At 33.0% G+C, this 16,511-nt stretch overlaps 1 protein-coding gene across 4 annotated transcripts in view; it reads right to left on the reverse strand.

Annotated features, from left to right (window-relative positions):
- Nucleotides 1–236: 236 nt before the first annotated feature.
- The window catches only part of UBE2W (ubiquitin conjugating enzyme E2 W), a 104,783-nt gene continuing 88,508 nt past the window's right edge, over nucleotides 237–16,511 (reverse strand). For all 4 annotated transcript variants that reach the window (XM_007486955.3, XM_007486954.3, XM_056824111.1 and 1 more), the window contains 2 exons: nucleotides 10,455–10,530; nucleotides 237–3,751 (listed from right to left, as the gene is read on the reverse strand). In XM_007486955.3, the coding sequence (XP_007487017.1) occupies nucleotides 3,738–3,751; nucleotides 10,455–10,530 (90 nt within the window). In that variant the 3' untranslated portion in view covers nucleotides 237–3,737. The remainder of the gene's footprint in view (nucleotides 3,752–10,454; nucleotides 10,531–16,511) is intronic.

Genomic DNA, 16,511 nt, shown 5'->3' on the forward strand with positions numbered 1-16,511 from the left:
ATTAGGTTTATGTGAATAAGCATGAACAAGAAACAGTTAAATTGTGGGAGGGTTTAATTTGTCAGAAAAATTGACTTAAATGATATTCTTTGTTCCCCAAATACCAGATAAATATAATGTTTTAAAAAATCCAAACTGTATAATGAATTTCTAGCATTCATCTAAGGTGGAGAAAGTAAATCAAAATCCAATAAAGTCTGAAGTCAAGAAATATAAGCAGCAGGAATCATAAAAAATTAGGACTAGTGACACTGAATTCTTTATTTAAAACAAATTAAACAAACATTACCTCTCCTTAGCTCTTCTATTTTTCGTGAGAAATTCAAACAAATTTTGTCTTAATTCTTGGAAACAGGTGTTTAAAATTTATATCAGCAACAAGTTGTAATAAAAATGTACATGAACAGTGACAGTCTGCTTCCAAATACCTTCACTGATTCCATTATCTTTGGTGTGGTTTGGGAGCAATTACGCAGCCACTGGATCCCTATTTTAGAATCTGAAGAATACATGCCCAATATAGGCATCCAACCTTTGGAAATATGTTATTGTATATATAAAAAACCCAGAGAATTACTGATGAAGTGTTCTAGTTATTCTTTGTGCCAAATATTGATCTATGCAAGAAAATGGAAGACATTTCTCCCCAGATAAATTTACATCATACTTAAAGACCTCAGCCTTTTCTTCTAGGAGAAAAAAGTAGCTTTCTATATACTCTTTGACATATTAAAAAATCCTTTATAGTTGCAAAAGTTAGATCCTTATAGAACAGCACCCAAAACTTTTTCTTTCCTGGGAAGGTGAATGTATAAACTCACCTTTTACCATCTAATAATACCAATTTGTAATATCTGAACTGATTTTTGAAAGGGTACCATGCTCATGATTTAAGCATGCATAAATAATGTATAAGCTGAAAGTAGCACTAGCTAAGTATTTGGAAGCCTAGAAGAATGTTCCAAAAATATATGTGCTAAATAAGAAATTATTTTTTCTATAAGCTTGTGCAAAAAATAGTGCCTTTATCTTAGAATAAATGTGGAAGAGGAGGAAAGCAAATTCTTTAACATTATATACATTTTCTTGGTATTCTGGTTACAGCATCTGGATATGAGTTTCCAAATATTGGGCAATTAAAATACTAACATCAGTAGCTATTATTTTCCATCACAAAACAATTATTTAGCCCTAGTTTAGGGCAATTATGTAAGTAAACCAGTTCATTTCATAATGAGAGTAAATACAAAATATTTGTGAAGTCAACGACCACATTTCCAAATAAAATGTAAAGATTAATGTTTTTGTTCTTTACATATTTTTTAATTCTGGGGAATAATAAAATTCTAAACCAGATGGCAACATGCTATTAAGGGGTGGCTGACATGACTATTCGTTTACTATTTTACCACATTCTTTCTTTAAATCATAGTTTTCATTTGTGACTGTGGGTCATTTACAACTTTTTTTCCATTTATACTTTAAACCATTTCATGGTGACTATAATTGGAGAAGTATACCTAAATATTGCTTATACCAAAGGGCTACTATGAGCTCATAAATTACCCCTCAATCTACAATATGGCAAGGCTAAGTCCTTCGGTGAATAATTTTCATAATATCTCTAATACAGAAGAATCCAGCAGAATGGAAAGATTCTTGGGGAAATGATTGGTCAAGTCACCCAGTACTATAAAGCAGTCAGATAAAATATGAAAATACATAATTTAACTAATTTACAGCTGCAAAATTTTATATTAAAAGTAGTTAAAAACTAAATTATAGTAGCTCCAAAGCATTAAAAATAATTGGCTCTAAACAGGCCAACTGGTTGAAGTATATAAAGATCGTTGAGAACTTGTGTACATCTAGCTTCACCACACAGTTTTAATTGTTAAATAAGATCTAAAGCAAACTTTTAATAGAAAAAGTGAGACTTGCAAATTAACAGTGTTGTTAAGTTAATAACAGCCATAATTTGGTGGCCGTATTTTTTTAAATCCAACACTTCTACAGCAAAAATATGAGGTCTACCCACCCCTGAGTTCAGCAGTTACACTTTTTAAAAGTGTATATATGCAATTAACAGTATGTACAATGCTACAAAATGTCATTACTATACACAGATTAAAAACAGTATTTAGAATACCATTTGCCAATTCTAGATTTAGTTTTTTGGGATAAATATTTCAATACTTTTAGCCAATTACCTTTTTTTTAAAGTCCAAATTAAAGCAAATATTCACGATAGGATTTATTTTTTCAGAGTGCAACGATAAGGCATTAGTAAAAACATTGTAGTAGAAACTGATTTTGCATACGTGTTAAAGGTAGTTTATAAAATACATCAAGTGCTTTCTTAAAAGAGAATCTAGTTGCAATATCATTAAATTACATATTGGTGACAGTAACTGAACCTATCTTTCAACATTTTTTTTTGTAGAAAAGTCATCTAAATGCAAAGGCTTCTGAAGAACCACCACAAAAAAAGGAAAAACTACAGCTGTGTGAGACAGACAAGAAAATATTTCATCTTATACTCTAGCTGTTTAAACTTAAATAAAAATGTCCACACTTTTTTGTCAAAACATTACGCCTCTGTCAAAAATGTATTTCTTTCTTTATAGTACAGGATTAAAAGACAAGGTGATGCTTACAGATAAAGAAAATTTACAAGAAAATATTTTGACAAAGTTTTTCAATTAAAATATTGCAACATTCAAACTCGACTTACAATATAACAAAAGAAATGAGACCGCAAACAAAATGGTTTATGGATTCTTCAACATATAAATTAAATGAAATAATGTGAAGGCAGCAGGGCTCATGCTGATGGCTAGCAGGAAGTAACAGAATGTAATCTACTTGAAAAAACCTTTTAATATACAAATTATAAGCCCAATCGTGGACTGCAGCAATTCAATGATTGCTGCCACTTTTTCTTACTTCCAAAATAAAGCCTTGATTAAACCATTCATACCCTATATTACTCATACCTTTACTTCAGAGATTGAGTAACTATATACAACAAATGTATTTATTTTCACCATAGGGATAACATATTGTACCTCTCTGCCAATGTTACTTGAAAACCTTTCATGTCAAAACAATTTGACAGCATATAAACAATTCAATAAATATGCAATGATCTTTCATTACAGTCCTTTACAGACACGCATGTTAATTCATGCTGCTAACCTTAGGATCACAGTGCATAGAATCCAAATATAAATGGTTGGGGTGACTTTCAAAGTTATGATGGATCCTTCACTTTACTTATAATCCCATTATAACTGATAAAGCTCATTTCATAGGCCCTTTTCATGCATTTATCATTTGGTGGCAGGAGTAAAACCTTTCCTGTTAATGATGTCCATTGCCAGCAATGAACGTCTCAAAACTGCCAAGAAGTCATTGTTATTGCACAATACATGGAGGCCCTGGACATTTTCCAAAAGCTTTAAAAAATAAAAATAAAAAAAATGGAATTATTTTGACATTTCCTGACACCTGCATTAATACTGTATGTCTAATAAAGCATGTCAGTTGCCTGGACTGAACCAGCGATCAACACGTGCCCAGAATGCACACGAGTAAAAATGCAGAAAAAAGGAAGTAGTCTTCATTGCCTATATAGGTCACTTCCAGTCAAAAGTTAAAGTTCAAAGACTGAATGATCAAAGTGCTCATTTTCTCAGTAGGGCTATCTTCTGCTTAGGAGGTCCATAATGGTGGCATCAACATGTATCATCTTAAAGGGAAAAAAAGGAGAATAATATATTAAAAAAGCATGCATAAATATTTACAAAATATTCAGGTATAGAAATCAATTCAAGAGATTTTGAAAATACATTTTTTAAAATCTTGTGGCCTTACTTTAATCTTTCTTTTCTAATCAATATGATTTTGCAACAATCTTTAGTTTAAGTCTTAATTATATTAATTTGACAAACCAAACAATTATTTGTCATTTGAAAAGTGATAGCAAATATCTGACCAGTGGCTTACTATCAATATTCACTCTAAATAATAAAGTAATAATTTTAAATCTGTTCCTTTTCTATTCACATGCACAAATATGTATATGCACAGAATAAGAAAAACCATAAATTTGCCAAACTATTAAAGAAAAAAATGCAATTTTCCAAATTCAAAATGTAATAATCTTTCTTTAGAAAAGCCTATCGATGCATTATTTCAAAAAGGACTGCTTCATCAAAAACTATGTAAGAGGTAGGAAACTGTGGGTGTGGAATATTAATTACACTATTAAGATTCCATTATTAGGGCAGCTGGTTGTACAATGGATAGAGCACCAGGCCTGGAGTCAAGAAGATCTGGGTTCAAATTTAGCCTCAGAGACTTTGTAGCTGTGTGTGACCGTGGGCAAGTCTTAACCCCAATTGTTTTGTGCTTACTGCTCTTCTGCTTTGAAATCAATACTTAGTTACTGAATCTAAGACAGAAGGAAAAGGATTTTTTAAAAAGACTTAGTTATTGTACTATTTGGTTTTGCCAAACTACTTTCCCCTACTACTCAGAAATGAAAGGATTGTAAAAAACAAAAGCTCAGTAAAAAGATAAAAATTAAGGAAAAAAAGTTTGTGCTAAATTTATTACAATAAAAATACTTCAGGAAGCAAATCCGTGACCAATATTGGCATATATAAGGTGAGTACTGCACAGAATTTGACATGCCTTTTTCATTCAGAGCCAGCTGATGGTATGGTGCAGAGTTTTGGGCCTGAAATCAGGAAGACATGAGTTCAAATTTAGCCTCAGACACTTATTAGTTGTGTGACCCCTGGCAAATCATTTTAACTTCTGTCTCAGATTCCTCAACTATAAAATGGACATTTAAAATGACATGTACTTCTTACAGTTGTTGAGGATGAAATGAATATTAATTTTAAGAAGTGCTTACTTCTAAAAAGTACCCTAGCACATAGTAGCCATAATAGAAATACTTATTCTCTTCCCCCTTCCTCTACATGAAGCAAATCATTCTTTCAGGCATTAATAAGGTACCATCACACAAATTATTCATAGTTAATTAAGTAGGAAAGAAACTAAATTTAAAAATGAAAATATTTAATTTCCTTGACAGAGTAAATTACATTATAAGATTATTTTAGTATATAGTATATTATTTATATTGTTATTTACATTATTTAGAATATAGTCCTTTTTAAAGTCTCTATTATTTATTACCATGGAATTTCAAACAAAGCAGTTTACCTTTAAAATTTGTGGCTTTTCCATTCTGTAGATATATCATTCTATAGTCTATTGAGCCTATTTTTTAAATTAACTCTAATAGAGAACCATCTGACTTACTCCATTAATTCAACAAATTACTGAGAAACGTATCGTGTATACAAATGACTAGTAAATAAAATGAAGTTAGTTATGTTATTAAAAAAATGTAAACAAAACATTTCCTAGGAGTTCAGAGAAATATCTTCTGCTACCTACTAGAAAAAAGTAAAATAATTATAAAATGCCATTCCACCAAAGAAATTCACAGAACTCAAGGGTACAATTGTGAAACTCTTGCCCCAAACATATAATCTGCTGTCACCAGCTCATCAGGCTTGTTATATTGCTGACACAGCCCATCTCTGTGGGAATGGTTCAGAGGGAACCACCCCTATTCCAGAAAGTCAGAAAACTCTTATGAACCAATCTTCTGGGTTTCCATCCTGCTGTGGAGTGCAGAGTACAAGTGCTAGAAGGAAATGAGCATAAATATTCACAATATTACAATATTTATTCAGTGTCAGGTTTGTAAAGGAACATAAGAGTCAATCTAGGCCTATTCCTCCTCCTCCACATCTACTATGTAAGAAGAATAGTGACTCGAAGACAAAATCCAAGAAGAAAACCAGGAAGAAGAAAAACAAAAAACTCCAAACATTAGATGAAAAACCAAGGTGAACTGGAGAGTCTAAGCAAGGAGACAAATTTTATTTCAAAGATAACCCTGATGCTAGCATTGTTTAAAAAAAATGCTTGAAAGGGGAAGGGATGGTATTAGAACTAGAATAAGGCAAATGTCTAGATTAAAAAAAAAGAATGGGTGAGTATATCTGAGTTAAAGTGAATCTGACTCTTCAGGCAAAACTTTCAAATGAATTATATTCAAGGTGTAATGGTAATTAAACCACCCATAAAAATGATAAAAAAGAATTAGCATGACTTTACCAAGAACAGATAACATTAAGCAAGGCCAGGAAAACATGTATCTACTAACAATGTACAAGAACAATAACAATAAAAACTGAATTCTGTGTAATTATATGATCAAGCCTTGTCTTGAAGCAGAAAAAAAAAATACACTTTTATTTGTAGAGATCAGACACTATTGAGTATACATAATGTTCTACTTGGCTACTTGATTAATTTTGCAGAGCTACTCCCTGCTGCTCCCTTACCCCATCCTTTAACAATTTGTTGCTTTAAAAAAAAAAAAGATGCATTTCTCAGGAAGTTTCAGTGTAGGAATACATCTGGAAATGAAGGAAGTGTAAAACAAAAGATCAATAAAAATAGTTTTTTTTTTTTTAAATCATGCTAAACTAACTACATTTTCTTTTTTTCTTACAAAGTTACTAGATTGGGAGATGAAGAAAATGCTTAGATACAATTTGCTTAGATACAGCTAGCAAGGTCTTTTGGCATTTTCGTGAAAAACAACAGTGGTCCTATTTCTTCCAGGATCAAATATAAAATCCTTCTGTTTGGCTTTTTAGGCCATTCCATAATATATCTCTCTCTCTCTCTCTCTCTCTCTCTCTCTCTCTCTCTCTCTCTCTCTCTCTCTCTCTCTCTCTCTCTCTCTCTCTCTCACACTCTGCCTCTCTCTTTTTCAGTGACTCTGGCCTCGTTTCTGTTCTTACATGCAATATTTCATCAGTTGAAAATGCAACTCTACATTTTCCTTTATTTTCTCTAAAACTTCTGTTTAGAATCAATATGGCAGAAGAGTGGTAAGGCCTAGGCAATGGAAGTTAAGTGACTTGCTCCGCTAGGAAGTATGTGAGGCCATATTTGATCCCAGGATTTCCCATCTCTAGGCCTGGCTTTCAATCTATTGAGCCATCTGGCTGCCCCAGGTCTCCACATTTTCATGGGCTTTCCCCTCAATGCCTAGAAAACTCTTCTTCCTCTCTTCTATCTCCTGACTTCCTGAGCTTACATCAGTCCAGGTAAAATCACATCATCTGCAAGAAGTCTTTTCTAATTCTAAATGAGTTCTTCCCTCTGAGATTATCTTCAATTTATCCTGTTCTGTTTTTGACAGAGTTGTTTGCATATTCTGCTTCCCTACTCCTCAACACTGAAATTAGACTATGAACTCCCTGAGGGAAGAGACCATTTTTGCCTGACTTTGTATCTCTAGTGCTAAACTATATTCAAACTATCAAACTATTCCACTAGCCCATCATATTTACTGGCTTAGCTAGCTGGTACAACCAATAAAGAGTGCTGGGCCTGAAATCAGGAAGACTCATCTTCCCAAGTTCAAATCTGGATTCAGACACTAGCTGTGTCTTAACAATGTTTGCCTCAGTTTCCTCATCTTTGCTGAGAAAACCCCAAGTAGGTCATGAAGAGTCTGATATGACTGCAAATAACTGAACACACCTACTGTTGCCCTGGACCATGCTTCAGTTTCACATCCCATCTAATTATTTAATATCCCTGCCTGCTCTTGCCAGCAAATCTCTACTCCCCACAGTCTGAAACACATCAAGAGCAAAATTCTCTTTTCTGATTACCATCCTATATTCATACTCTCTATCCTAAAGTAAGCTTCTGGAGAAGGGAGGCTATTTCTTTAAAAAGGAAAAAAAAACCAACTTTCTATCCCTGGTGCTTATTATAATAGCATGCACACAGTAATCCCTTAATAAATGGTTTATGATTTGTTCATTTTAGTTATGACAAACAGAAATTTTTTTCTACTTTGTTAAACTTATACACTTTTAAAAATTTAAATTTATCAATATGCAAATAACTATAAAACAATGATAAATTTTAAAATTAGTAATGTAAAAAAGACTCATTACTTTAAGACTAGTAGAGTCAAGAAAATATTGGCATGACAACATATTTGGGTTTCAGCAAAACATATAAAGTTTCTTATGACACTTTTGAAAATTAGAAATAAATGAACTGGATAATTCAATGAGGCAAGTTTGGAACTAGATGACCAAAAGATACAATAAGTGCTGATTAATGGATTTATGTCTATTTGGCAAGAGGGTCTCTTTAGGTATGTTACAAGGCCCTGTTTTCCTCAATATTTTTTAAAACAGTAATCTGAAGACACTAATGACATGCTTAGCTAATACATGATAGTTTGACAGAATCAGTAACCAAAAGATAAATTGACTGGAATGATGGGCTAAACAATAGTATAGGCATAAAAATTAAGTCCTACATTTGGGTTTCAAAAAAATTGCATGAAGGATGAAGAAAATATGCTTTAAAAAGATTGCATAAAATATATACAGGGATCAAAGCAGTAGTTTTATCTGCCTTAAGAAAAACATAACAGCCAGAGCATTCTACATTTAAGTATTGCATAGTTAAATAAATTATTATGGCAATCTCACTATGCTATGCTTTAGTCACTGGCACTCCATTTAATAAGAGACATTAACAATCTGGAGCATAGACAGCAGTGTATTATAGCTTTAAAAAAATCTATTAGAAAAAATCATGGCTGTTTAGCCTAAAGAGAAGATTTTTGAAAGATGTTTGTTTCTGGAGGAAATAACTAGTATCAATGGATAGAAGTTATAGGAAGACAGATTTGGAGTTCAATATAAGAAAGAACTTACTAATGATCATAGTTGTGCCAAGGTCATATTTGTTGTGTTAAAAGAATAATTTTTTTGCCACCAAAAATTTCCAGACACTGGACAAACACTTCTCAGGGATGTTAGAGCTGAATTACAACTAACATGACTGATGATGACTGAACAACAACAAAGTCTAATCTCATGATGAGGTTCTCTTTTGAGGCAGATATGTAATGTTAAATAATCCTGAGACTGGCCCAAGGAGCTACCTAGGATAGGCAGGTTCTATGAAACTATATTGCCTCTCAAAAAAGCAAAAGATGGACATTATCTTAATGATATCATTAGTTCTTTTTCCTCCAAAGTAGATGGTGATGACTGTCCAACTAAGAGACAGTCTCATGTAATGTGAAATAGAGCTGTGAAGGACAGTGGTACTGACATGAAAGTCCCCTGGGAAAGTTTTTTCAATGTACTGGCAGAGAAAACCACAGAGTTCTTATCTTGGTACCATTTCTCTTACCCCTTAGAAGTCATTCTACAAAATGGAGATAACAACTAAACCACTTACCTCAAATGGCTGGGAAGAAAATACTTAGTAAACTTTATGGTATGATGTAAATATAAATACATTATTATTTCTGACAAAATTGTGATTCATTCATCTAAGCACACCCACTGGGCAAAAAGTTTCCATTCACTTTATTAAATGTTTTAATAAAACAGTTGTGTCACTAGATTGGTACAATACAAGTATTGGATTTTAAATAGATTATCATATATTAGATAAAAATAAGTTTGCATAAGTAAATGAGACAGAAAAAACTCAAATATTAACACAATCCTAACAACCTGAAACAAGAAAAGAATTACAAAATATTTAAGAGTTATGAACATTAGAGATAATTTGGACATTTACATGCATAAGGTACTACACCTAAGCATCGTTCTTGAGGGAAGCAATAGAATAAAGAAAACATATATTTAAAAAGTTAATTTAAATTTATTTCCTACCAAAAAAATCTAGACCAAATGAATACATCCAACATAAATTTATACTAAAAAGAAATTCATGTTGTTTTTCAAAGCAAATGTTTTCCCATCAATATTATTTCTAATATGAATTGAAAATTTACAAAGGGATTTCTTCTATTTCTATGCACTTTTTTATACATGTGATAAATACTCAAAATATTATTTTATTTGTTCATAAAAACTAACATTTATATGACATTACATTTTTCAAAGAGCTTTATATTATCTAAGTCTCACAACTCATCCCTATTTTGGAAAAGAGGAAACTAGGGTAGCTAGAGATTAAGTGACTTGTCCAAGGTCATATAGGGTCATCAGCTAGATATGAACCTAGGTCTTCCTGAATCTAAGTCCAGTGCTCTATGTACTCTTTGTTCCTTTTTTGATAGTTTTCCAATTTTTGTTCATTTGTTCAAAGTCCAAAGTCTTTTGCTGTCAACATTCAAAATGGAATTTTGAAATAGCTAAAAGAATTGCTTAACATCATAAAACAAGGATATCAAACCATAAGTCTTCTCCCACTAACTTGACCATATTCAAATAAATTTCTTCTTCTTGAAATGTTTAAAGGGAAGGGGGGGGGGGGTGCATTTCAGATTGAATGCTTACCATGATACCACCACTTTGTTTTCTTTGGATTCTTGTTACATGTTCTTACATAGAAAGAATTATCTGGTGGTCGCCTCTGAAACCAGAAAGTTTAAATGGATAAAATAAATAGCTAAAAGTTTAAATGGATAAAATAGCTAAAAAAACATGAAATATTCTCAAAATCCTTAATTATGCAAAACCTGCATACATTGTTTAGAGAATGGATATGAACTCAATATACATCTGTATATCATATTAATGACATAGCAAAAAACAAAAGAGAAAACTTTTGGGAAATATTACTAGTAACTAAATTATTTAAATGTCACATGTTTGTTGGGGAAAGAGAAGAAATAGAGACTCCCTAGAGAATATGGAAGGGAGAATCAGATTTCAACATGCGCGCACACACACAGATACACACAGATACACACACACACACACACACACATATTTCCATCTATGAAAGAAGAAATTTAAGTCTGTAATAACAATTCCTTATGGTTCATTTGTAAAGAACTGATTTCATTTTTACTTTCTTTTTAAATACAATTAATGCTTTTAAAACTACAACTTAGTAAACACTTGTAGAATGTTAATTTTTTTATTTTTAAAAATATAGTTGCTTAAATACATCTTAACTGAAATAAATTCTATTTCTAACACCAACTCAATCCCCCCAAAATTTGGGAAATTTGAGAACCACTTAAATCACTGTGGTACTACAATGTAGAAGTATTGAGAACATGTCATAAGACACCAGAGCTTCCATATTGTGTCACTTAAAGGAAAGTAGCTAATGGTAAAGAATAAAAGAAAAACATAACCTATGTTAGGATTGCCACAATAAAAAAAAGCAAACAAAAAATCCTCCAATGGCAAAAACAAACAAAACAAAAACCCCTTCTAATTGTTCCTAGGATTTGAGGGGAATTAGCAAAGCCAAAAAAGTTACAAGAGAAATAATGAATCTAAGAGCAATTAAGGAAGAAATTAATGTGAAAAATTTAACCGTGACCAGAAGAATTATGTCTAAGTTCAAAACCAAGGCAAAATGAGTTTCTGAGAAATGGCATTTATATGCAACGATGAAAGTTTAGGCGTGTTCCCCCTCTTTTCCTTCCTTTCATAGCAACAACCTCAAACCTTTAATTTAATTACTGAAGATTAATACACCCCCCCAATAATTTCCTGTAAGAAACTACATATTTAGACATATGACCAAATAAATTTGTCTAAGCTAATAAGGGAATTACATATATGTATGTATATACATGTGTATAGGCATGCATGTATACATATATTTTAAGGAACAGATTAGAGTCTCTCCTTGTATATTATATGAGGGTTAAAGATGACGTTCTGTAATGGGTAAAGATATGGGAAAACACACCTTGGTGACATAGCATACTTTTACTTTTAGAACACTCACACTTATCTCTTTTGATACTTATAACAAGTAATTCTGAAGGGTAGAAATGTGATCAAAGCAGAAATGTATATTTTTAAAAATATGACTTTGAAAATTAGGAAACTAAAGCAAAGGTTAAAAAAACTTGCTAAATAATAAATAGTTGACTAAGGAATTGGTTATCATTTGAGATTAATTTTAGAAAAAACAAGAATGAAACTAGAAACTTGTAAATATTTCAAAATAAAGCCAATTCCTCCCATTAAAGCTGTTCTTTAAGTAAGCAATTTTACAGAAAATTATTTTGAAAAATTATAACTACCTTTTATTTATCAACATTTTGATCATTGTTATGGTAATCCTAATATAATCTACATTTCCTAGACTTGGAAGAGATGTATTTAGTCTTCTTTAAATGATTTGGCCATTAGGAACCATCCATTATGTACTGGGCCTGGACATATACCAATTTTGCCTAGTCTAGTTTTTCCTCTTTCTTCCTTAACTCTCACTTATTATGGTCCCTTGGTCTAATCAGTTCTCCTTCCTCCTTCCTGCTCCACCCACTCCCCAACTCTTCCTAATTTAAATGCTTTAATTTGCTAAGGAGGGAGATAGAAATCAGAAAATCAATATTCCTCACAATTCTGTATTAAATGAAAGTAAATAAGGTTTTGATCTAAAGGCTTAGTGTGTCTTCTAAGGAGCAGAGTACTTTAAATCCTGAACTTGCATAGGTATTTGAATGCTCAAAAAGCCTTTTTGCTTTACTTGGTTTGGGATCTCAATCCAGAAGTCTGATTATGTTAGAAATCTGATCTCTAACTATGCTGGATGTTAATTAATTCAATCAGCTGTCCATGCCAGAGCACGAAAATTTTATTTTGTTTTGTTCAGTTTTTTTTACCCCAAATAAGCTTAATTAGTATATATCTTAGTTGGAAAGATTAATTTTGGTGACATTATCAAATGAAATCAACTGGAAAGCTAATGAAAGCAATGAGGATCAGAGAAAAATGGATGAGTTAAAAAGTCACAAAAAGGTCACTGTTTTCTATTTTTTAATGGCAATGATGATCTCTAATCTGAGTTCTGAATAGTTAACCAACATCCCCTGACTGAAATCCCTTCAGCATTTCTGAGCCAATGTTACCAACTGCCTACTGGATATGTCTGATGAGGTGTCCCATAGGCACACACCTCAAATTCAACATATCTGAAACAGATTTCATTATCTTTTATCCAAAACCTACTCCTCTCACTAACCACTTTATTTATATTAAGGGTATATGATTATTCTTGTAGATTAAAACCTGGGAGTCAGCCTTGATTTTTTCTTCTACTTCAACCCTAAAATTGAACTTGTGGCCAAGTCTTTTCAATTCTATCTTCTCAAAATTTCTCCCATTCAGTTCTTTCTCTCTCTTTACATGGGCAACATTCTAATTCAGGCCTTCATCATCTCAAGCCTGAACTACTCCAACAGTCTTCCCTAATTACAAATTCTCCTTTTTCAATCTGTTATCCAGACAGCTACCAGTGATGCTTTGAGAACAGAGGTCTTTCTATGTCATTTCCCTGCTCAAAAAGCTCCAATGGCTCTTTATTGCCCCCTAGAATAAAATATAAATTCTGCTCTTAGGTCTTTAATGTTTTTCACAATCTGGTTCTTGCCTATCTTCCTAGGCTTGTTCTATTATTCTCTCCTTCATGCAAACTTAATTTCTGCCAGATTGACCTATTTGCTGTACCTGACAATCTTCCAACTCCATGATTGTGTCACCCCTGCATAGAATTCATCCCTTACTCTTAGAATTCCTAGTAGCTCAAGTACTCTTATTACAAGAAACCTCTAATCTACCCAGCTACTATTGTCACCCTAAATTATTTGTAAATCTTTCATATTTGCTTATATCTGTATATGTTTTATTCCTTCAATACTATGCTAGCTCAGTAAGGATAGGGATTCTTGTTTTTGTCTTTGTATCCTCAGTGTCTAAAACATTTTAAGTGCTTAAAAAATGCTAACTATTCCACTTCCATCAACTTTCCTTCTATCCTCAAAGTTCTATCTTGCCCCCAATCTACCAATAAGTTCAGCTTCATACGACACTTCAACTATAACCTTTATCTGGATTACTTCTAAATTCCCTTTGCTCCAACCTTTTCCTCTAAGATGTCTTACATATTGCTCACTGGACATGTCCAAATAAGTTTATATCCCAAAGCTCAGGATCAACATGAGCATAACACCAAACTGCTTTTTCCTCCAACCTGTCCTTCCTATTGTCCCTGATTTCTGTTTAATGTACTGTTTTCCCAGGCACATTAGTGTTTAACCTTAGCATAATCTGACTTTTTCTTTCTCTGTATACATTTCAGTATTTACCAAATCCTTTTATTCTTGTCTTCTTGTTTGCATGGCCATTTTCTCCATTACCACCATTCAATACTAGTTCTAGTCTTTAGTCTTCTCACTTGGTACTATGGCAATAGCCTCCCAAACCAAATTCCTTGCTGTTAAATCTCCTTCTCTCTAAACAGTATCCTACCCACTTCCTTCCATGATACACAGCTCTGATTATGTCACTTCTCCACTCTAAAAAACCTATAATTAAAATCAAATGGCATTTATTAAGCACTTCTGAGGAGCAAGGTACTGTGCTAGTGCTGGGGATATAAACACAAAATTTAAATAATCTCTACCCTCAAGAAGTTCATACTCTACTGGTTTCTCCCTTTGCTCTGGGGCTCCAACTTACCTTTTCAGCTATTTCTCTCATTACGCCCCACCACTTTGAGTGTTTTATAGTCCCTTAACTAGAAAATAAATCCATCTTAGCTTTTTCCACTGCTTATACCTAAAATGCTTTCTTTTTCTTGCTCCCATTTCTACCTTTTGAAATTCTTAAAGCCCAATTCAGATGTCTTATTTGTTGTGAAGTTTCCTTTGATCCTTGGGGTAGGGACAAACCAAGTACTATGAAAATTGTAAAGATTACTTTTCGTGGAAGGATCAAGGTCAAGTTATTTCATAGTGCTTGGCTTGGTTTGTCCCTCCACTAAGCACTTATGATTTCTAGATGCCATTTCAGAAAAATCCCAGATGTAAGAGCTGGAAGGGTCCTTTGTCCATAGAGTCCAATCCTCTCATTCTAGAGGTGTGGAAACAAGAGAAATTGGATTTCCTGAAGCTAACGGAGGTAGTAAAAGAGGTAATACTAGGGATCTCCAAATTCATTGCTATTTGTATGCTGTACTATATATACACATAGCCATCCCCCCTTATATACTTTAGGGAATGAACTACATACTATTTATTTTTTCATCACTTGCAACATTTAGCATAGTACCCTTGCACAGAGCAGGCATTTTTTGAATTTGACTGCCCCAGATTTTAGAGCTCTGAGGGTGGCAGAAGAGAACAAAGAGTCAAAGATAATTCCAAATAGTCACCAAAACAATATTATTTTCCCTTTGAAATTTCACTTGATTTTCCTGTTCTCTTCTTAAGTCTCCATACGTAGATTGTTCTCTCTTCAAGCTATTTTGCCCACAATCTGCTTTCTATATCAGCGGATTAATAATTTATCAGTTTAATAACTTGACCTTGACCCAAAGATTGTCATTCAATTGATCTCAAAATTATATTTTAGCTACATATCCCACTACTTACTGGCTCTTGAAAATTAGAATTACAAGGGACCTTAGAAATCAAGTAGTCTAACCCTCATTGTAGTGATGACTTCATACATACATTTTTTACCCTCAGAATATGTTTTTGTATCTTCAAAACCCTATACTTTAATGTAAATATAAAACTTTTAACTACCATACCTCAGCATATGTTGATCTTTTCCTATGTGCGAGTCTCATATCTTACTCAAGATATATTAATTTTGATGGCAAAACTTAATTAAAAAGGAAGCTGGCAAGTGACAATCTGGGCAGACTTGATGGGAATTTAAAGGACTTGAGCAGAAAGACAAAGAAACATAGATGGTAAAAAAGGTAGCAAAAGGTAAGAAAGCTAGTGAGATAAGGAAAAGGAAACTGAATGGCATAAGGAGTCAAGGAAAATGACATATCTATAGTTAAGGCACTCATACAAGCAAATGACCACAGAGATTCCTTTGGAGGAACTACTAGCAAGAATACAGGCTGGAGAACTCTCAGTATATATAAAGTATAGGTAGAATTTTGCAGTAACATACATAAAAGGGTGATATTTGTATTATTTCACAGCGAACTGGCTTAAAATGCAAGCTAGTTCCCTCTAAGAGCTAAAGTAAAAGAGTGAATGAGATATTCCCTTTAAAAAGGGGGGGGGGAAGAAAAGATATGGAGAAGCAAAAGGGAATCTTGACAATTGATCAGGAGAAGAGATCCACCAATGAATATTTCGAGTTAACCAATAAATATGGAGCCATCCTCCCCCAAAAAAACATTACCTTCCATTTTAAAATCAATACTATGTATTGGTTTCAAGGCAGAAGAGTGGTAAGGGCTAGGTAATAGGGGGTAAATGACTTACCGAGGGTCATATTAACTGGGAAGTGTCTTGAGGCTATATTTGAACCTAGGATCTCCTATCTCTAGGACTGCCTCTCAATCCACTGAGCCAGGCCTGAAGACAGGAGATCCTGGGTTTAAATCTAGCCTCC

Source organism: Monodelphis domestica, chromosome 3, assembly GCF_027887165.1.
Source record: "Monodelphis domestica isolate mMonDom1 chromosome 3, mMonDom1.pri, whole genome shotgun sequence".
Lineage (NCBI taxonomy): Eukaryota > Metazoa > Chordata > Mammalia > Didelphimorphia > Didelphidae > Monodelphis > Monodelphis domestica.